Genomic DNA, 22933 nt, shown 5'->3' on the forward strand with positions numbered 1-22933 from the left:
TCTAAAGTGCCATTTATTGTTTTTTGCAAATGAACTCTTCAAATATTATCCAACAGACTAAATTCACATTTGTGTAACAAACAACAGTTCTGTAAAAATCAATAATTGAATGAAATATTTAACAATTGATAAACTTTAATGACAAAAATACAACAACGTAAATGATAAAACTTTTTTCGTTATCTATACACTTTAAATTATTAGGCTAATGTCTAGAACAGCTTCATGGTGGGGGTGCAGAACAATACTAGCTAAAGGTGTAAATAGACACGGCGCCTGTCAGCGAAGGAAGAAAATAAGGAACTTGCTGAAAAAAACTCCTGAGATACAGAGCATTGGCAAGAGAGAGAAAAAGAAAAACTTGTTTTTAAAAAAGCTGTTTTTAAACTTGTTTTAATTGTACACAGCAACACTGCAATTTATTTGGCAATACAAATGTAAAATGTTGCATGAATTAGATTCTGTATTCCTCCACACAGGGAATAAACACCTGCCATAAATATATACTGTCCTGATACTTTATGTACACCTTGAAAATAAAGCAATACTATTTAGCCTAGTTAGTCTTCTTTTTTTTTTTTTTTTTAGTCATTTTAGTCAACAAAGTCTTTATAAACTGTAATAAAAATTCAGCCAACACAAATTTGTTTGATGTACGGATCTGGGTATATGGGTTAAATGCAGAGGACAAATTTGGAATGTTGTCTAGTCCAGCAGCCCTCTGTGGGTTAACTCTGTGCAGAGTCTTCCTCATCACCTGTGGAGAAATGCAGTACCTGGTTGTCGGGAGGAGGGGTGATCTTCATTGCCACTGTGTAGTTCTGTGCCTCAAAACATGCATAAAGTTGTTTAGCGCATCTGGAAGGGAGGCATCACTGTCACAGGCAGTGATGGGAATAACAGCATTATAAATACGCCGCGTTCCAAATTTTTATGCATGTAACGTCTGGATGGATCCGTTCAGAGTCAATAAACTTTGGAGTTTTCAGAACGCTTTTAACCTGATGAACTTTGTTTCTTAATCACTAAATCGGCTCCGAGCAGTCTACTAAAGATGAGCCACTTGACACCTTTGTTGCCCTCCGAGGTAACACAGCAGGCCCAATTTCCTTGCTCTTAGGACATCAAAGGGGCCCCTCATGTGGACTACGGGCCAGATCCACATTCCAGCACCCACACACACTGGCACACACAAAAACACACACACAGACACTCATACAGAAACACACAAACATACATTTTTAACTGTATATATATAAACTACCACTATGCTGAAATATATATTTCATATATTTTAGGGCCTATGCATGTTTCCTAGTGTTTAAATGAGTGTATTTGTGCTAGTGTGCATTTTAAACTATATAATTTTGTCTGTAAACCATAACTTCTCTCCTATGCCTTTCTGATCTGTCGAGTTTGGTCTCTCCGTAAAGCTCCGGACTCGAGCTATTTACTGAGGTGGGTCACATGGCTGACATATGCATTTTTCTATGTGTTTAATGATACTTTGAAGAAAGCACTCGATCTCGAAATCCGGTCTGATGGCCATTAAGTATGCAAATTTATCTAGGAGACCAAACCAAGGAACTTTGCCCACCAAATAGTGCTGCGCATCTATTGGCTGCTAAAATTCAGGAGGTGTGTTAGTTTGGGTTTCCATAAAAACAACGACACACACCTTTTCTTTGCTCTCCCGGTGACCTCCCGATCGTCTCGTGCACGTCTCTCCGGACGCCTCAGGTGACCGCGCTTCCCAACCACGCGCGCAGCTCGGGAGGACCACTTCCTCTCTCTCTCTCTCTCTCTCTTCGGTTAAGTTACTTAAGTTTAAACCTCTTTTGAAAACCCTGCCGGAGAAACCCTCTCGGAAAGGACCAAGCCAAGCGCGTTGAAACTGCTACTCACGGACTTGAACCAATAAGCAAGTATTATCATTTACCTTAAATTTGTCTAAACTGATTTCTGTGCTGGCTCTCTCAAAAAGGTTTAACTGTGTAATTTGCCATTCTTTGATCATCTTTCTTTCCCTGTCTTTTCTTCATTTTCATTCTCGTGTATATATATGTGTATTCTTGTATATATATTTAGATGTATAACCTCTGTATTCGTAGTTTGCATATATTAAAACGTTATTCACGCTCGATTGTTCTGTTTGTTCTTTCAGCTGAAGACCAAGTCACTTTAACACTTTTCGATCGCTTTATGCTTTGATGTTATAATAGCAAGTTATTTTCATGGCCAGATAATAACTCTGTTTATAATATTCTGTGAGGGACTTAGTTTGCTGGACAAACGAACAGTTTCTCTAAATAATTACTAAACCAGAACTAATCATATATGTAATTGATTATAATTTGTTGTAATTGATACACAATATATGTTTAATTCCCCGTTGGGTCGATATATGAATCATAATTTATTCATAACCTTATGAATTATTATATTCATATTTCATCCATAAATTGATTAATAACCGCTACATTTCGTTACAATGCAAGTGACATATCAGTAAGATTTCAGTAGAATAAACATTCAGATTTTATTTTTTCTAAGAATTTTTTGTAGAAAATAAATAAATTAGTTATTTTAAATTATAATAATATTTCACAAAATTACTGTTTTTTTAATAAGAGAACTTTTCGTGAGGAACAGAAAAAACGAAATCTCAGGCCGATCCTGACCTGGCTGCCATGGCAGACACATCGAATGTGTTGGCTTAACTAAAAACGCTGAGAATGGAGCTTGGAACCAAATTGGATGGCATTTAAAAATGATTAAGTGAAGTTTCATCATCCGGTAAGACATTAGAGAACAACTAGACAGAAATTGAATGAACGTTTAGCTGACAAATGTGCCAAAGTTGTATTATCAGCTGTTATATCATAACAAAAGTACTGTAGAAAAGGGGTATTGAACTGTTTAACATATTTTAATAGATAGATATGTTTAGAAAAATGATATTTTGACAGCACTGTTAAGAAACCTCAAACCTGCAGTGTTAATTTTGACAGCAAATTTTGATTTAGTTTTAGTCATAGTCTTTTGACTAAAATGCCATTTAGTTTTAGTCATATTTTAGTCATCGGAAATTGTTTTAGTTTTAGTCTAGTTTAGTCAACTAAAATCTAATTAAGTTCAATTGTAATGCATAAAGCATTTCTCTAACAATACACAGATCCTATACACAGAAATAGGTACATCTGATATTCCCCAAACTGTTAATGTTCACCCAACTGTACTTTGCTCGCCAAAGCGGACGTTTTTTGACCGTTCAAGTGCAAAAAGACACAAAAGAGCAAAATTCAGCATATTTCAGGGATTGACACACACATTTTATTCGATTAGATTTTTAGTTTTAGATTTTATTTTTTTTGTGTTTATGTCTTTTAGTTTTCGCTTTTGAATGTCTAAGTTTTTATTTCTGTTATTTTAATACCTCAGGTTAAGGTAAAGCTTAGAAACTAGATGAAATAAAATAAGTTTACATTTTTTATATATATTTATATTTTATTTCAGTCAGTTTACTTCAAATAATGAAGATTTCTTTGGTTTTAGGTTTAGTTAACTATAATAACCCTTATACTTGTAAAATATATTGAATAATATATCAAATAATGTTCTTAGTCTTTCCTTCTTGTGACAGAAGATACAGTAGTTTACTATGAATTAAATAGAAATTAAATTAAATACAGTTTATTGTGTAAACAAAATAACAATAATGACCAGGAAAAAAATAATTATTATAAACCATCACGAAATACAACGTGACTCTTATTCTGAAATGTCTGCAGCCTGCGTTGTAGCCTATTGTAGTAGCAGGCTACTAATGAGGGAGATAAATATGCATTCTTACAACCTACAACACATTACCATATAAACATAGTGTAGTAAACATTGTCGTAATTCATCAATATTAGTTATAAGCAATCTCTTAGCATAAATGTGCGCTATTCATTAATTACTTAGCAGCCTAAAGTGCTGCTGCGCGAGCCTGTAGAGCGCGCAACAGCGCCGCGTTTCCCGCGGTTAGATCAGCGCGTTACACTTCAAATGTGCGCATCTTCCACAAAGGACAGCGTTCCTGACTGGATATCTTCCCAAATCGTCCCTCTCTTTCATTTTCGTCTCGTTTTTATTCGTTGACGAATATTAAAGTAGATTTTAGTCATAGTTTTAGTCATTCAAAACACGTTTTTATTTAGTCATCGTCTCGTTTTAGTCCGTGAAAAAATGTTGTTGACAAAAATTATGACGAAAATTATTCGTCAACTAAATTAACACTGCAAACCTGAAAGATTCGGGGCTTGACTCAAAATCGGCTGGCGCCGCCCCGATTGAGAGTTTATTAAGAATAATTTGTTTTCATTACCGATTTCATCTAGAAAGAAAAAACGCTACAAAATTTAAATTCTGTCAAGGTCTGTTCTTGTGTCACAACTCAAAGCGCAGAAGATGATACTGGACAAAAAAAGAAACAAAACTTATCATTAGTAAAACTAAAGAGATCAATTTCACGAAAAATGCCTCGAAGGGGAAACCTGTGTAATTTTACGGAACAGAAGTTGAAAGGATACAGGAGTACAAGTATAATGTTAGTATGCTTAGGATGCTTTACATCCAAAATTGTCATAATTTAGAAATAAAAGGCATTTTTCATACCCTGATTTTATCCTCTGATTTGAACGCTGTTTTAAGGGGCGTGTCTCTGTGAGACTTCAGTGTAAACGCTCACTGCTGTGATTGGCTGACATCTTTGCATATTAATTAACTTATTACTCTCTTTTTTAGCGCGTTTTTACAATTACAGCTCTCAAAGTTAACTAATTGTGAAAAGTGTCGATTATATTTAGATCGTGGCATGAAAGGTTGCAGAAATTAACACTGTAGCCTATAACAGATATGTTGTTGAGAGTATGAAAGCAGTGATCTCATCATTGCAACTCAATTTCTGCACACTAACAAATTCTTTCATCTTCACTAACAGTGCAAACGCGATATAATTAAGAGATTTGTTGAATAAAACGGGAGTTTTGCACGTCAGTCTGATAAACTCGAGCTGTTTTATTGACAGCTACAGTGCGCGCTGCTCATGCGCAGCCTTTCAGATACAAAGCGATTTGTGCTATGCTGGCCAGAGCAAAGAATGTGGAGTTTCCAAACTTGCAGCGGGAGTTTTATACGTCTAATCATTTGATTGTTGTTCCACCTTTCGGTCAGCAGCAAAGTATATGTCCCGTGCTAAGAAGCGAGCAATAGAACAATAAAGAGAGCAGCTCTTGACAGTGTCTGTCATGTCTCCATTCTTATGTAACAAGGTCCACCTTTTAACAAACATCAACACAACTCAGGTACGTTTAAATAAATCCCCAAGATTTATTGATGGCTTTACAAAGTTATTATACAGGAAACCCTATGGGAGGCAAGAGTTGAGCATTAAACCACACACTCACACAAACAAAATAAAAAAAATAAAAAAATAAACAAATTCATAAAAGAAATGATTCACACGATTCATCAAAAGTAAATTACATGCAAAATAGCTCAACTCTGCCCAAAAAACTAAACATATAGTGTCCTTGTAAAGAATATATTTTTTTATTTATTAAAAAAAAAAAAAAAAGAAAGGAAGAAAGAAAGAAAGAAACTAGTCTGCCTAAAGGGCCATAACTACTTGCCTGGCAAGGCCAGACTGATATATATCTACAAGATATATCAGTCTGGTCAGTCTGCCCTCCGTCGCGATTCGAGTCAACTCCAAAACGTACCGTGCAATCAGATTCGTTTATTTCAGTGACGCAAACAGCGTCACTCTAGTGAGGCGAAAGTCCCTTCAATATCAACAAAGACTGCGCACGGGAGACCCGAGAGTTCTTTCTATTTAGCCGTGAATTCAGTTTTAAATGACCAAAAACCAAGCAGCAACCTCCCCCAGTCTCTCGTGAAGCCAATACGGAAGTGACTTAAACTGCGATTCATCGACTGGCCGCTAGAGACAGGCTCCAAAAGAGAGCAGAATCTCATTGAGTCCCATGTTAAATTGGCCAAGTTTACAGCAGAAAAAAAAACATGTTTACAAGTTGGTTCAAATTGTGGTTTTGGTCTATACTGCTAATTTTGCCCTTCATGACAACTGTGAGGGGGGTGAATTTTTTTATAACTCATCTGTTTAAATTATATTAAGCATTAAAGTTCTGCATAATTAAGGGCGTGGTCACTTGAGTGACAGGTATGCCGCTGCTGTCTGTGAGCCGTCATGTTTCCTCAGCAGCTAATTTCAGCCGCTGAATTTGTCATCTCAGCCGTATTTGTGCTTTTTTCTCTCGATTATTTTGTACAATTATAAAATATGGCTTGCTGCAATATATTCGAGACTGATGTGTGTCTGTGTAGATGTGCTCGCATACGAAAGAAATAGAACACACGTTGCTGGATCGTGGCATTCGCTGAAAGTTTTGGTTGTGAGATTTACTACAGTGACAATGGCGGGAGGATATCAAAATCTGACAGCACTGCTTGGATATTATAACTAAAACTGCTGCACTATTTTGAAAAAATATACTTTGGACACAGGCTCATTTGTTTGTTAGATACGATCGTGTTACACAACATAAAAGCTGCTCAGATTGCATTATTTCTTGAAGAACGATGACAGAGACCAGATCACTCAGAAGAAATGTGATGCAAACAATGGACAATATATAAATCTTTCATGTACAAAAAGTTCTGTTCCCTTTCAGTCGGTCACGTTCGACGTACGTCAGTAGTGACCGACGAATCGGGATATCGCTTAGAGAGCCCTATCATCTTCGTGTAAACTAAAACAAGCCAATGGAATTGGCGTGCGATATTTGCATAATGCGCACCGCCCCCGACAGGTGTATATAAATAGGAAGCAGATGCAATCGCACTCTGTCTTTCGCTTCGGAGCCATTCACTGGTGTCCTGTTTTAGAAGACTCCTTTCTTCGTTTGTTTTATTCTAAAACATTGCCTCAGAAGAGGATTTACAGCGAGCTTTCAGTGCTGGTGAAAGGGCACGTTCAGCGAGGTCGCGAGTCTCCGAGGAGCTGAGCTATAAGCTCGAAAACTGCTGTTTTCACAGCAACACAAAGAGTGTGTGCGTGTGTAGCGATTTGGGCCGGTTCCTCGGTGTGTCAGGGAGTGGTGTACCTGACACATCGCGTCGCTCCCTGGGTGCTTCAGCACGAGTGAGTTGACTTCCCCTTCTAAAAGAGCTTTACAGACGAACCCTGACAGTATGTCATTTCGTCTGTGCGTTAATGGGTGCGGTCGTTCCCTGGTCCCTGCTGATGGGCACAATCGTTGCATCTCGTGTTTGGGCATTCTGCACGCTGAAGCAGCTTTTGTGGATGGTTCATGTTCCCATTGCGGGAACATGACTATCGCGATGCTGAGGTCGAGACTCTCCTTCCTGAAGTCTCAGGAAGCGGGGGTCCCCTCTCCTATGCCGCGTACGACCGTTTTTTCCGGCCCCGGGAACCGGAATGACGGTACGGCGCTGTATAGGAAGGGTGACCGGAGGATTACGGTCAGGGCTTCCCCGCCGAGCGGAAACGCTCCTCGGGCCCCTGCCGCCTCATCAGCACCGCAACCCATCGTGCCACCGTTGGTTTCCGCTGGGCCCTCTACGGACTGTCCAGCCGTTACCTTTGGTGTGCTGGCGGCGGATCGGATGTCGATCGCTGCATCGGAAGGTGAGCCTGAGTCCTCGGGGGAGGATTCGGACGCGCTGCTGCCCGGGACGGTAGCGTTGCCCGAGTCGGATCCCGAGCTCACGGCTGTGCTCTCCCGGGCCGCCCGGGCTTGAGTGGAACCCTCCACCCTGTCCCGGCCCATCTCGGTTGGACGATTGGTACTTGGCGGGGGGTCGCGCTGGTCAAATCCAGCGTCCCGCCCCAATGCCTTTCTTCCCGGAAGTACACGATGAGGTGACCAGGTCTTGGCAAGCTCCGCATGGGGCTCGTACAGGGCCTGGTCCCTCGTCTGCCTTCACCTCCCTGGACGGCGGGCTAGCCAGGGGGTACGCGAAGATCCCGCCAGTCGAACGGTCTGTTGCGACGCAGTTGTGTCCAACGGCCGCTGGCTGGCGCGGTGAGCCGCGTCTCCCGTCCCAGGCCTGTGAATTCTCAGCCGGTCTGACTGAGAAAGCTTACAGTGCCTGTGGGCAGGCTGCCTCTGCCCTGCACGCGATGGCCCTTTTGCAGGTCTATCAGGCAAAAGCGCTGTCGCAGATGCCCCAGGAAGGTCCTGACCAACAGCTGCTTGGGGAGCTGCGCGCTGCCACTGACCTTGCCCTCCGGGCAACGAAGGTGACAGCGCGTTCTGTTGGCCAGGCGATGTCTACTCTGGTAGCCCAGCAACGCCACCTCTGGCTGACCTTGGCAGACATGAGGGAGACCGACAAACATCGGTTCCTGGATTCCCCCGTGTCTCCGGTCGGCCTTTTCGGCGACGCGGTGGAGAGCTGTGCCCAACAGTCCTCCGCTGCACAGAAGCAGGCTGAGGCTATCAGACATGTCATGCCACGGCGGTCCGCTGCTGCCTCCACCCAGCCGCCCGTGGCTCAGCCTCAGCCCGCTCGTCGCCGAGGGCGCCCGCCTGCGTCTTCCTCCGCCCCTGCTAAGTTGGCAAAGCAGCAGCCTACACCAGCCAAACAGCAGGGTGCCGGGCGCGGACGTGGTGCCCAGCCCGTCTCTGCCAGCCAGGTGGCAAGCGGTCGGGGAAAACTCGGCCCTGAGACGGGCGACCTGGAGCGGAAGGTTCCTGCCCTTTGGGAGAGTATTCCATCTGCTCTCCCACCCCCGGAGGAGGGCCGGGGGGGATTTTGTGGCGGCTGTCCATCTACCGCCGCTGGCTCTCCGGAGTCCAGCGGTACCCACTTTGCCACAAAAAGAGCAGTTTCCTCAAACTCCAGGTCACAACAAGGGGTGTCTGCCAGTGTGCCAGGCTCCGCCGCTGCTGTCAGCTCCCCTCCCCATTCGCCAGCAGGTGGCAGTGTGTTGGTGCAGACCGCGTCCCGTGCGCCGTCTCCCATGCACACTGCTGCCTCGCAGAGTCCGACCCCACTCCGGGCCGCCCTCAAGCCGTCCGAGTCGGGTCCCTCTCTGCCTTGCTGCCCCACCCCCGGTGCGTCTGTGGTGCCTTTGGTCCCGCTGGCTCAGTGTCTGGAAGCGTGGATAGCGCTCCCCAGCCTGTCCAGTTGGCTCATTCGTACTATCAGACTCGGCTATGCGATTCAGTTCGCCCGGCGTCCCCCGGTCTTCAGGGCTGTCCACTTCACTCAGGTGTCGTTGGACAGTGCTCCTGTTCTCCGGGTGGAGATTGCTGTTCTTCCGGGCGAAGGGTACAATCAAGCCGGTCCCTCCAGCCGATATGAAGTCGGGGTTTTACAGCCCCTACTTCATTGTACCGTAAAAGGGCGGTGGGCTACGGCCAATCCTGGACCGTCCCCAGGATTGGTTTGCAGCAATAGACCTGAAGGACGCATACTTTCATGTCTCGATTCTTCCTCGACACAGAGCCTTCCTAGGTCGGTCTGCGTTCGGGGGTCGGGCATGTCAGTACAAAGTCCTACCCGACATGGTTGTAGCTCCCAACCGGTTGGGTCTTCAGGTCAACTGGGACAAGAGCAAACTCGCCCCCGGGTAGAGGATCTCTTGTTTCGGTCTCGAGCTAGACTCGGTCGCACAGACTGCGCGTCTCACCGAGGTGCGCGTCCAGTCGGTGTTGAACTGCCTGAGCTCGCTCATGTGCAGGACAGCGGCTCCACTGAAAGATTTTCAGAGGCTCCTGGGGCATATGGCATCTGCAGCCGCGGTACGCCGCTCGGATTGCTTCATATGAGACCGCTTCAACACTGGCTCCGCGGCCGGGTCCCGAGATGGGCGTGGCAGTGCGGCACGCTCCGTGTCCCCGTGACACCGAGCTGCCGTCGCACCCTTGTCCGGTGGTTGGACCCTTCGTTCCTGTGGGCCGGAGTACCCCTCGAACGAGTGTCCAGGCACGCTGTGGTCTCCACAGATGTCTCTGCCACGGGATGGGGGGCCACGTACAACGGGCATGCAGTGACAGGTCTTTGGACGGGGCCTCAGCTGCATTGGCATACCAATTGCCTCGAGTTGCTAGCGGTTCGTCTTGCGCTGGCCCGCTTCAAGGAGCTGTTGTCAGGCAAGCACGTTCTAGTCCGCTCACTAAGCACTGCGGCCGTTGCGTACACCTACCGGCCAAGGTGGTCTACGCTTCCGTCGCATGTTGCAACTCGCCCGCCATCTCTTGTTGTGGAGTCAGAAGGATCTGAGGTCCCTTCGGGCCACTCGTGTCTCAGGTGTGCTCAACCGTGCAGCCGACGAGCTGTCACGGCAGCATCTACTTGCGGGCGAGTGGCGGCTCCACCCCCAGGCGGTCCAGCTGATTTGGCAGCGTTTCGGCGAGGCCCAGGTAGTCCTGCTTGCCTCCCCGGAAACTGCCCTCCGCCAGTGGTTTTATTCCCCTGACCGGCGGCACGCTCGGCACGGATGCCCTGGCACACAGCTGGCCCCCGGGTCTGCGCAAACATGCGTTTCCCCCAGTGAGCCTTCTCGCACAACTCATGTGCAAGGTCAGGGAGGACGGGGAGCAGGTTCTGTTAGTGGCTCCGTACTGGCCCACTCGGACCTGATTCTCAGACCTCATTCTCCTCGTGACAGCACCTCCCTGGCCGATTCCTCTGAGGAAGGACCCCCTGACTCAGAGACGGGGCACCCTGTGGCACCCGCGTCTCGATCTGTGGAACCTCCACGTGTGGTCCCTGGACGGGATGCGGAGGTTCTGAGTGATCTCCCGCAAGCGGTCGTAGACACCATCACTTCCGCTAGAGCTCCTTCCACTAGGAATCTCTACGCGCTGAAGTGGAACCTGTTCGTCGAATGGTGCGCCTCTCGCCGAGAGGACCCCCGATCATGTTCGGTCGGATCCGTGCTTTCCTTTCTGCAAGATGGGTTGGAGCGAAGGCTGTCTCCCTCCACCCTCAAGGTGTATGTTGCCGCCATTGCCGCACATCACCATGCAGTTGAGGGTAAGTCCCTGGGGAAACACGATCTGATCGTCAGATTCCTGAGGGGGCCAGGAGACTGAATCCTCCTCGCCCTTCCTCCGTACCCTCTTGGGATTTGACCCTGGTTCTCACAGCTCTCCGGGGTCATCCCTTCGAACCTTTGCAATCAGTCGACCTGAAACTAATGTCTCTTAAGACGGTTCTTCTGGTTGCATTGGCTTCCCTGAAGAGGGTAGGGGATCTGCATGCATTTTCGGTCGACGAAACGTGCCTAGAATTCGGGCCCGGTGCTTCTCACGTCATCCTGAGACCCCGGCCTGGATACGTGCCCAAGGTTCCTACCACTCCCTTCAGAGATCAGGTAGTGAACCTGCAAGCGCTGCCCTCGGAGGAGGCAGACCCAGCCCTAGCTTCGCTCTGTCCCGTCCGCGCTCTGCGCGTTTACGTGGACAGAACGCAAAGCTTCAGGACCTCAGATCAGCTCTTCATCTGTTACGGAGGCCAGCAGAAGGGAAAGGCTGTCTCCAAGCAGAGGATGGCCCACTGGATAGTGGATGCCATCGCCTTGGCGTACGAATCCCAGGGCGTGCCTTGCCCGCTCGGGTTGAGAGCCCACTCCACCAGAGGGGTGGCCTCTTCCTGGGCGCTGGCTCATGGCGCCTCGCTGACAGATATCTGTAGAGCTGCGGGCTGGGCGACACCAAACACGTTCGCTAGGTTTTATAGCCTACGTGTAGAGCCGGTATCCTCACGTGTACTCGCATCCACTAGTCGGTAGACGTGTTGTACCCACTCTAAGTGTCGGCTTGCAATGCCATTCCCGCCACTGGCCGGATACGTGCATACTTTCACTCCAGTCATGTTCCCCGCTTGGCGAACCCTGTCGAGTTCCTCCGCCTCCCCCCTCGGCTCGGACATTGCGGAGTGTCTGATGCCAGGCCTACATCCGTCGCTGACGCTGTCTGTTGGCTGGGGCCCATATGTCGTGACCCCTCTACGTGAGCGGTCCAATATGTGTATTTTCCACGGTTTAAAACTCCCTACGGGCCGAGTCCGTGTATTTCCCTTAGCAGAGCCAGCTCTGCTGTCACCTGTCAGATGAGCCATCCCAGGGACTCCATATGCGTACTGCCCCCCCGGGCCAGTCCATGTGTGTATTCCCACGTAAACTCCTCCCCCATTGGGTAGGTAGTGGTTTCCGCAGCGTCCCTTACGGGTTCGCTTCCCCAGTGTGTCTAGTTTACTTAGTGGGTAGTGGTTAGACAGCAGTAGACTCTCTCGGTGTAAGCTCGCCCCCTTCACCGCCAGCCGGTGCTATGGGCGGCTGAGCTTGTGCTGGGCACTGGAAGGGGTTTCGTAACTGTGGCACTTTAGTTGGGATCCCAATTCGTCGGTCACTACTGACGTACGTCGAACGTGACCGACTGAAAGGGAACGTCTCGGTTACGTATGTAACCCTCGTTCCCTGAAGGAGGGAACGGAGACGTACGTCCCGTCGCCACAGTTTCTGTACCCTCGCTGTAGTGCGGACACCAGTTGTCTCCTCAGCGAAAAACAGAGTGCGATTGCATCTGCTTCCTATTTATATACACCTGTCGGGGGCGGTGCGCATTATGCAAATATCGCACGCCAATTCCATTGGCTTGTTTTAGTTTACACGAAGATGATAGGGCTCTCTAAGCGATATCCCGATTCGTCGGTCACTACTGACGTACGTCTCCGTTCCCTCCTTCAGGGAACGAGGGTTACATACGTAACCGAGACGTTTTTTATTTTGCAATGGACACTCATATTTTACCAAAGTGCCACATATTGGATTCTTCTCGCGATCTCTATTTCATAAAGGTATGAAGTCCTATTTGATTTTCCATGTTGTTTGCACACCCAACACTGGTGTTAGAACATCTATATCTTAAAAAAACACTGTAGATCGACAGTAAACCTTTAGAACTTTCTAAAGCAAGATCGCGATTTTTTAAAACGAGATCAAACTCGATAGATCAGAAAGGCATATACAAGAAATTATGGTTTACAGACACAATTCCCTTATTACAACTAACACTAGCACAAATACACTCATTTAAACCCTAGAAAACATGCATGCGCTCGAAATACATGATGGATATATTTCAGCATAGTTGTATTTTACATATACAGTCAAAAATGTATGTTTGTGTGTTTCTGTATGTGTGTGTGTGTGTGTGTGTGTGTGTGTGAGTGTTTTGGAATGTGTTCTAGACAGTCTCTGGGGGGTAGTGCTCATTTGAAGTCACCAAAGTGAGGAAGTTGGAGTTTTCTGTTTACCCTCACAGGTCCACAAACCTGCCGAAAGTCACAGCCGTCCGGAGCCGATTTAGTGATTTACAAACAAAGTTCATCAGGTTAAAAGCATTCTGAAAACTCCAAAGTTTATTGACTCTGAACGGATCCATCCAGACGTTACAGCTTTTAGCTTAAAAGCATGCACATTTGGAGAAATATTGATGGATTCTCATATGTTTATGTCAATTTTCTATACAGTAATATTTATTCAATATTTATTGTCATCACTATGAATGCTGGATACTGTGTTTTTAATTCATACTTGCAGCCGGAGGGCGCTCTGTACACCTTTAGTCCACAAATTCATCTAAAGAAGAACAGGAACCAGGAACTAACGGCATGTCTTCTAGAGGTCGCTAACCATGGCTTTAACATCCAGATAAACACTTTTCAAGACAATAAATACACGATTGAGACGATGAATGCATGTATTGCCTCAGAATTTGCGTCTGAATAGCGCTGGCTCCGTGGGAGTGGCTGCATTAGCGGATAATGAGCTGAATCACGGACTTCTGACATGGCTCTCTTTTCATACAGATTACATAAACACAGACTTTTTGTTTTCGATTTGACTTACACGATTTAAAACCTGACATTTCAACGTTTTTTAGACAGACGTCTCATTTTTTTGTGATTAGTATTCACTAAGTTACAGTTTTACATTTTCTGAGAACTATCAGATTGGACTTCGTTCAGAGGGAGACGAGAGACCACGCATCATGTTAGTTTTCTTTATTTTGCAAAAAGCACAACATTTTGTTTTTACTCTTAGTGTACACAAATAAAAGAAGATATTCCACAGATTAAAATGGTGTATAGCTCTTAATTGTATGTGCAACATTTGAGTCTCTTTCACACTGGTTAGAAAAAAACTGAGGGAGTTAATATTTTAATTTGGCAATCAACCAATCATTAATTCAAACAGTACGGCCTATGCAAATGTGAAGTTGATGCATCCAACATGAGTGAAATGCCTGGGCTCAGTTATCAAGTCATCATAGGTAGGACGCAATGGCAATGAGCTGATGTTAGTTTCTCTGAGGATATGTCAACCATCAACCATTAGGCCTACATTTAAATGAAAATGAATGGCAGGGAATATGCAATATATAGGTCTATAAGTGAAATATATTTCACTTAAATTACATAAATTGAAAAAAAATTGTGCTGCGCTTCGGTTCAGTGTGATGCACTCCAGAGTTCACAGAAAGGAAACTGATATGGCAAAAAGCAGAATCCTGCTTGTTTTCTTTATTTTACAAAAGCTGTACAGTTTTGAATGATGTCTTGCTTCTATCTGTATGACCATAAATCACGGAGTAACAGTTTCCTCTTAAAAGGAAAAAAAAAAAATCCAGTGATTGCGCTGGTGCCTCACACGCGAACACAACATATTCACTTTAAATTAATTTGTTTTGGCTTGACATTTATATAGCCTGAATACTGTTACTTTTAGAGGATTTGTTGTGGAGTGAGGGGAACTAAAATAGCATATAGTTTTATAGTGTTTATAAAGTTTATATATATTACAATTTGCATACATTTCTAATCAAACCAGTTTCGGAACAGTAACAATACAGAAGAAACCCATGAACAAAAGTTGGAATACTGATTCTTATTTGAGTGAACCGATTGAATTTTTCTTCTTTTTTAAACCCTATACCCTATTGAGATATATTTTTTGGTCAACATCACACACACAGTGTGTGTGTGTGTGTGTGTGTGTGTGTGTAGGTGTGTGTGTGTGTGCTCATATCAGTTCTGATCACTAAATTATTGTTAAAATGTAAAATAAAAAAAATTGTTTCCACTCAAATTAATTAATCTTTAAAAAGAATGGAATTAAACAATTAGCTGAATGCAATAACACATTTTTGATAGTTTTGTATGCTTTGCTGCTTGTATCATACATTATATGACAAAAGTAAATGTGTAGTTAATGTAAATGAGATTTATCTTTAAAGTAAATGTTTGCTGTGTATTGTGTATGTTTTTATTTTCAACTCACAGACCAGGTAAAATCACCCTTATGTACCTCAGTATCTGCAGCTGACAGTTTGGATTCTTCAGTCCATCAGCGAGCAGCTTCACTCCAGAATCCTGCAGGTTATTGTTACTCAGGTCCAACTCTCTCAGGACACAGTCTGAGGACTGAAGAGCTGATGCCACAATTGCACAATGCTGACCAGTGAGATTACAGATAGACAACCTATAATAACAAAACAAAAGTGATTACACACTGATTAAAATACGTACTGAGACTTCTGGACTGACATTTACTGGTTTATCAGTTCTGTCAAAAAGAAAAAAAATATTGTTTTCCATACCACCCAACCACTGTCACTGTCTTTTAGACACGTGCTGGTATATGGTAATATGATATATCACGATAATATACATGATATTGTTATTGTGGACACATACATTGATTAATTTTTAATTACAAATTATTCAGATTTTTATAATAGATTTTAAGAATACTTTTAAAATTCACAACACTGCTGTATGTTAAATGAAGGCATGTAGTCAAATAGGCATGCACACTGGATGGAGGAAAGTTACTAGGAGCTTAATACTGGTAAAACCAAGGAACTGTGATGTGGTGCTGATAATGCGCATTCACTTTTTAAGACTTAGTTACTTAAAGGAGATGAAGCTGAGCAGGTGGGATCTTTTAAATACCTTGGTATAGAGATTGACACCCAGTTCAACTTTGATAAGCATTCAGATTGATGTTTTTGTTTCTTCAATTAATTTGTTTTGTATGTTTTAGGAACAAACATTTATCAAATATAGTTGTTTTTTACATTTTTTGCAGGTCCACCTAGTCACTAAATATGAACAACAACATATTTAACAAACAATATACCACAGTAATTTTCATAGGAAAAAGAAACAAACTAAGGACATTGCCATCTTAACACTCTGAGGTCTAAAAACGCGCCGGCGCGTTTTGCAGTTTTTTTTTCACATTGCAGCAAAACAGACTTAAAATACTCCGTCATTTTTTGTCATAGAGACATAAGTAATATATCAATTGAAACTATAGAATGTCTTCTTTTTTTTGTGTACACTCACAATCAAAATAAAACTTTGTGCTTTTTAAAAATAAATAAAATATACAGGGTGTGCTGTCCTGCCGTCTCCGTCTCTGCAAACATCGTTCTAAAACGTCACTAAAAGTAACTAAAATAGATGGCTTATACATGCTACATGGACATGAGAGATATGTCTTTGGAAAGCTTTAAGTGTCTACTTTTAAACAAAACAAATAAATTCTAAAACAAATATTCTCCCTTTATGTAATCAGTATAAAAGTAAAGAGAGGTACTGTTTCTCCTGTCTGACCTAATTATCTTTAATGTGTGCCCGCCCACGCGCAGAGCGCTCTATTCATAAGATAATGTGCTGAGGCGATTTATGCAAACTGTAAACGCCCCTAACAGCGTCTTAAAAGCATCAAGTTTCATCAGATTCATTCGCTGTCCTTCGCGTTTGGAAGATGGCACACTACACAGGTGAGCAGGCTCTTCAGATGGTCCTGGACAGTGAGGAAGTTCACTCTTTCCTCGGAAGAAGAACACGACTCTGACGATGAACGTCTGCATTTTGAAGAGCGACTTGATCCAGCTGAAGATACAGTTTCTGATGAGTAAGTGATTTAGTTTTACTTAAATTATTTGACGTGTTTTTTTTTTCTATATAAGCGTACATATATTTGCCTTATATTTACATCTATCTATATAACTATATATATAACTTTATCTCATAAAAACGCTTATAAATAGAATGCTTTTCTGTTGATATAGGGCCTACTTAAATTATTTATATAAGCGTACATCTATATTTGCCTTATATTTACTTCTATCTATCTATCTATCTATCTATCTATATATATATATATATATATATATATATATATATATATAACTTTATCTCATAAAAATGCTTATAAATAGAATGCTTTTCTGTTGATATACTCAAATTATTTGACGTGTTTTTTTTTATATACAAGCGTACATCTATATTTGCCTTATATTTACATCTATCTATAAATATATATATAGCGTATCTAAGTACCGTATATGATAGGCGTGAATGTGCTAAAATATGCTTGGTTGTGAAATGCGCGAACATGTTGCTATTTGCTAAATGTGCTAACTGATATAGCAGACTGTAAACGTTTACACATTCGCACACTTTGTCCGGTAATGGCCAATTGACAGACATATACAGCATGCTTTGTATACCTGTTACTTTCCTGTCAGTTATGCATAGCTAATGGTATGAGAGTATTATCTTATATGCTAATAATAACAGGGTTTTTTTTTACATTTTTTTTTAGGAATGTGGATCCATCACTCTCACATTCACCTGCAATTCCCACTAGGAGGGCACGCAGCAACACAGTTGAGTAAGTACACTTTTACCCACTATATGGTAGGCCTATATTGAAATCTGTAAGATTTTTCATGTTTTTAAAATAAGTTTCGTCTGCTCACCAAGGCTGCATTTATTCAATTAAAAATACAGTAAAAACAGTAATATTGTGAAATATTATTACAATTTAAAATAACTGTTTTCTATTTGAATATATTTCACAAAGTCGTTTATTCTTGTGATGTCCAGCATCATTACTCCAGTCTTCAGTGTCGCATGATCCTTCAGAAATCATTCTAATATGATGATTTGCAGCTCAAGAAACATTTATTGTTTACAATTGTTCAGAAATGTTTCATAAGTAGCAAATCATCATATTTGATGATAATATTTGATGATAATATTAATAAGATTCATATTTGATGATAATATATTTGCAGAGCTCTGTGGTGTGTCGTCACAGAAAGCAGCTCCAAAACGGACCAAAAGTGACCATGTACCGGTTCCAGGAGCAGAGCTGACATCAGATGCAAGGAATAATGCCACCGCTGGTCATCGGAACTGCATGCTTTGCAAAGTACAGCTTGGTAAAAGGCAAGACACACCTTGGAAATGCCAGGCATGTGACATTTACTTGTGTCTTCAGTTGAACTGTTTTCAAAAATGGCACACAGATGTGTGACTGTTCAGATTCTCTGTTCACCACCTCTCACTGACCATTGGGCTGCAAAGATTATCTATATGTGATCAAGCAGGTTATGTATAGGGTGTAAAAGTGGGCTTTTTTTTATAAACCTTACCTTTATTTGCCTGTATACACAAAAAATGTGCCTTTGACCCTAGTTTATATGTGGATTATATTGTTAACTTTATTTTAAATAAAAAGAAAAAAAAACAATGATATGTCTTGTCTTTGCATTTTCTTAGTTGACTCAGTCACATTCCTGACTGAATGGCTCATTATGCGGCTCATTAGGGGCAGGGTCTTAATCTCCCCAGGTGTAAATCACTTCATTATTCATGAAGAGTCACACCTCTTCGCATATGGCCTACCTAAACAAAAAGTGTCTTAGAAATTTTAAATCAATACAATGTTTTATGTGTCAGAGTAGGGAGGATCATTTCCACATCATTTTGAAGCAAAAACTCTACACTAAAATATACAATTCTCAAAAGTCTTGTGAAAAAACATTTAGTATGCATTTTTAGGTATTGTTTGTTACTTTTTTTTTTTGTTTTTTCAATAACCACGCATAAACATTATTCCTTTAAAAACACAAACATGTACATACATGTTCCTCACATATTATGGTAGCCTAGTTTGTGCTGAATACAGTGTAATGACACTTTTGTCATTAATATGTTTATAACCAACTGATAAAAGCACAAATGTCAGGGCATGTCAAAACTTCTCCAGGGCCCAAAATCAGCCTCAGACTCCAGAGGGTTAATACTGACATATATTGACATTTTTGGTATTTGTGGATAATGATCACAGATGGATTTTACATATGAATGATTGATAAATACAAGACAGAGAAACAATTCAATATACCACAGTAATCTTCATAGGAAAAAGAAACAAACTAAGGACATTGCCATCTAAATACTGACATATATTGACATTTTTGGTATGTGTGGATAATGATCACAGATGGATTTTACATATGAATGATATATAAATACAAGAAAGAGAAACAATTCATTGCATTTTTTTTTTTATTAATTTAATTTTGGCATCACACTATATAAATAAATTCTTGAATCTAATCAAGGACAGCTTTGGCTTTCGTTGGAGCTATTATTTTGTAGGGAACAACCCAATTAATTAATCAAAAGTGTAACTAGATTACACTTTTTAAGAACTGGATTAACCGTAAATGATTCAGAATCAATATTTTGATACTTTATCAATTATTCGCCCACCAATACTCTAAAACACAGGAAGTAGAATTAGCTCAAATAAAATAATTAATTTATAGGGAATTATAAAGAGATGTTTAGTTTACGACCGAGCAACTGAGTCGAGCAACTGAATTTTCATATATTAACAACCCACAAGGTCGGAACTTCCCTAAGAAAAAAAACAGTGTTTTTAAAATCGCTTTCAAACATCTAGGTTAAGTGAGAAAATTTAGGTGTTTTAAAACTGAAAAGGACAGTTGAAATTATTAAGTTTGTGCTTGCTTGTATCCTGGTTCAGCTTTCTTTCTGTTAAAAGCAAAAACTGACTCTTAAGGATTAAACCAGGCTGCCTTTTATCTTTAACACTCTCGGGTCGGCGGTCACGCCGGCGTGATCACCGCGTTTTTTTTTCTAACCAGTGTGAAAGAGACTCAAAATACTCTGTCAATGTTGCACATACAATTAAGAGTTATACACCATTATAATGTGTGGAATATCTTCTTTTATTTGTGTACACTAAGAGTAACAACAAAATGTTGTGCTTTTTGTAAAATAAAGAAAACTAACATGATGCGTGATCTCTCGTCTCCCTCTGAACGAAGTCCAATGTGATAGTTCTCAGAAAATGAACTGTAACTTATTGAATACGAATGACAAAAAAATTAGAATGTGTTCCAGCGGATGGAACGAGCAAGCCCTCATCACCACGTTCCGTCAGGGGCTGGAACCCTCCGTGCGGCTGCATCTCGCTGCATACGAGGACTCCATGGGACTAGAACGCTTCATCCAACTCGCCATCCGCGTGGGGTCCCATATGCAGTCGTGTATCCAGGAACACCAGGGCCAGTCATCCACCACCAACCTCCTCCGTCGGTCCGAACCCGTCAGCTCCCCAGAACCAGCTACTGAACCCATGCAAATTGATCATTCTCGTCTCACCCCTAACGAAAGAAAAAGAAGGCTGACCCTGAATCTCTGTCTCTATTGCGGATCTATGGGGCATTATCTCTCCACATGCCCAACACGTCCTCCTCGACCCGTGGTGAGTGCAATATTTCCCTCCATTCAGAAAATGAAACTGCTCACTACCATCGTAACCCTTACTGCTGTAAATATCTCTGTTCCAGTGGTGGCGCTCCTTGATTCAGGGTCAGCCGGAAACTTCATCTCAGGCGCCTCTGTAGACAACTCAACCTCAAGGTCTCTCCTTCACCGACGAGCTATCAAATCCACTCCATCACGGGCAAACCCCTGAGCCGCAAACACATCCGTCATTGCGTGGGTCCACTTCAACTCAGAATCGGTATCTTGCACACTGAACACATCCATTTGCTGGTTCTGGAGGAATCCACCGCTGACGTGGTTCTAGGGCGCCCGTGGCTGGAACAACATAACCCCAACATCTCCTGGCGCACGGGCGAAGTCCTGAAGTGGGGCGATCACTGCTTCCCAGCGCTTCCTGTTCCGAAATCTCCACTCCCCAAGTCTCTACTCGTCAACGCCACATCCATCGAGAGCCCTGTTGAGAAGCGCTCCGTGGATGTTCCCCCGGACTACGCCCCCTTCAGTGACGTGTTCTGCACGCAACGCGCCTCCAAGCTTCCTCCACACCGGCCATGGGACTGCGCCATCGATCTGCTGCCGGGTGAACCAGTGCCCAGGGGACGCATATACCCCCTGTCAATACCGGAGGAGAAGGCCATGGAGGAATACATCAAGGAGGCACTCGAACAAGGTTACATCCGCCCGTCTACTTCCCCTGCTGCTTCAAGCTTCTTTTTTGTGGCAAAGAAGGACGGAGGCTTGAGGAAGACCGCCTTTGTCACGCCCACAGGACACTACGAATATCTCGTCATGCCGTATGGCCTAGTCAATGCCCCCTCTGTATTCCAGGATTTCATCCACGAGGTGCTCCGGGAGTTTCTCCATAAGTTCGTTCTGGTTTATATTGATGACATCCTCATCTACTCCCGGAGCTTGGCCGAACATCGCCACCACGTTGCGGAGGTCCTCCAGCGCTTACGGCAGTTCCATATCTTCCTCAAGGCTGAAAAATGCTCTTTTCATCAACCCTCCGTCCAGTTCCTGGGGTACGTAATTGATCACAGTGGCATCCGGATGGACGAGGGGAAGGTCTCCGCTATACAGTCCTGGCCCACTCCTACTACTATCAAAGAACTCCAACGATTCCTAGGTTTCTCCAACTTCTACCACCGGTTTATCAAGAATTACAGTACTATCGTCTGTCCACTCACCAACCTACTCCGTCACCAGCCCAAGTCTCTGTCCTGGTCTCCACTAGCCACCAATGCCTTTGAGACCCTGAAAAGAGCCTTCACCACCGCTCCCCTCCTCGTCCACCCTAACCCGGACCTCCCGTTCATCGTGGAAGTGGACGCATCTACCACCGGAGTGGGAGCGGTCCTATCACAGCAGCAGGGGACACCAAGTAGACTCCATCCATGCGCCTTCTTCTCCCGCAAGCTCAACCCGGCGGAGGTCAACTACGACATCGGTGACCGCGAACTCCTGGCTGTCAAGCTTGCCCTCGAGGAGTGGAGGCATTGGTTGGAGGGAGCTACTCACCCGTTTCAAGATCTCACTGATCACAAAAACCTCGAATATCTGAAGGCCGCTAAGAGACTCAACCCTCGCCAAGCTCGCTGGGCTATGTTCTTCTCTAGATTCAACTTCTCCATCTCCTACCGCCCTGGTTCTAAGAATACTAAAGCTGACGCCCTGTCTCGCCTCTATGCTCCTGAGGAAAAGCCCAAAGAGCCTGATACAATTCTGCCGGAGTCCATCTTCGTGAGCCCCATCCAGTGGTCCGAAGAAACCATTCCCTCCGCCAATGCCTCCACACGCACTCCGCCGGGTTGCCCCCAGGGCTTGCAATACATCACACGGGCACGTTGCACTCCACTCCTGCACAGCATTCACTCTTCACTTGGCACTGGTCACCCGGGGGTCATGGAGACCCTCTCGTTGCTCAAACAACGCTTCTGGTGGCCCAACATGGCCAACGACGTCAGGAGGTACGTGCAGGGCTGCAGGGAGTGCAGGGATCTCCAAGAGCCCACGCCATCTTCCCACCGGCAAGCTCTTTCCTCTGCCCGTTCCTGAGAGACCCTGGTCACACCTGGGAGTGGACTTCGTCACCGATCTCCCCGAGTCTGACGGTCACACATGCATCCTGGTGGTGGTGGACCGCTTCTCAAAGTCCTGCCGTTTGATACCCCTGGAGGGTCTACCTACAGCCATGGCCACTGCAGAA

At 43.8% G+C, this 22933-nt stretch overlaps 1 protein-coding gene and 1 long non-coding RNA gene across 3 annotated transcripts in view; one reads left to right on the forward strand and one right to left on the reverse strand.

Annotated features, from left to right (window-relative positions):
* Nucleotides 1-22933, reverse strand: part of LOC137002335 (NLR family CARD domain-containing protein 3-like) — a 60166-nt gene that overhangs the window by 11318 nt on the left and 25915 nt on the right. For both annotated transcript variants that reach the window (XM_067361899.1, XM_067361898.1), the window contains exon 9: nt 15410-15583. In XM_067361899.1, the coding sequence (XP_067218000.1) occupies nt 15410-15583 (174 nt within the window). The remainder of the gene's footprint in view (nt 1-15409; nt 15584-22933) is intronic.
* Nucleotides 16851-18603, forward strand: LOC137002351 (uncharacterized). The gene is made up of 3 exons (XR_010891836.1): nt 16851-17026; nt 17720-17788; nt 18195-18603. It is a non-coding gene; the product is annotated as an uncharacterized lncRNA (long non-coding RNA).

Source organism: Chanodichthys erythropterus, chromosome 16, assembly GCF_024489055.1.
Source record: "Chanodichthys erythropterus isolate Z2021 chromosome 16, ASM2448905v1, whole genome shotgun sequence".
Classification (NCBI taxonomy): Eukaryota; Metazoa; Chordata; class Actinopteri; order Cypriniformes; family Xenocyprididae; genus Chanodichthys; species Chanodichthys erythropterus.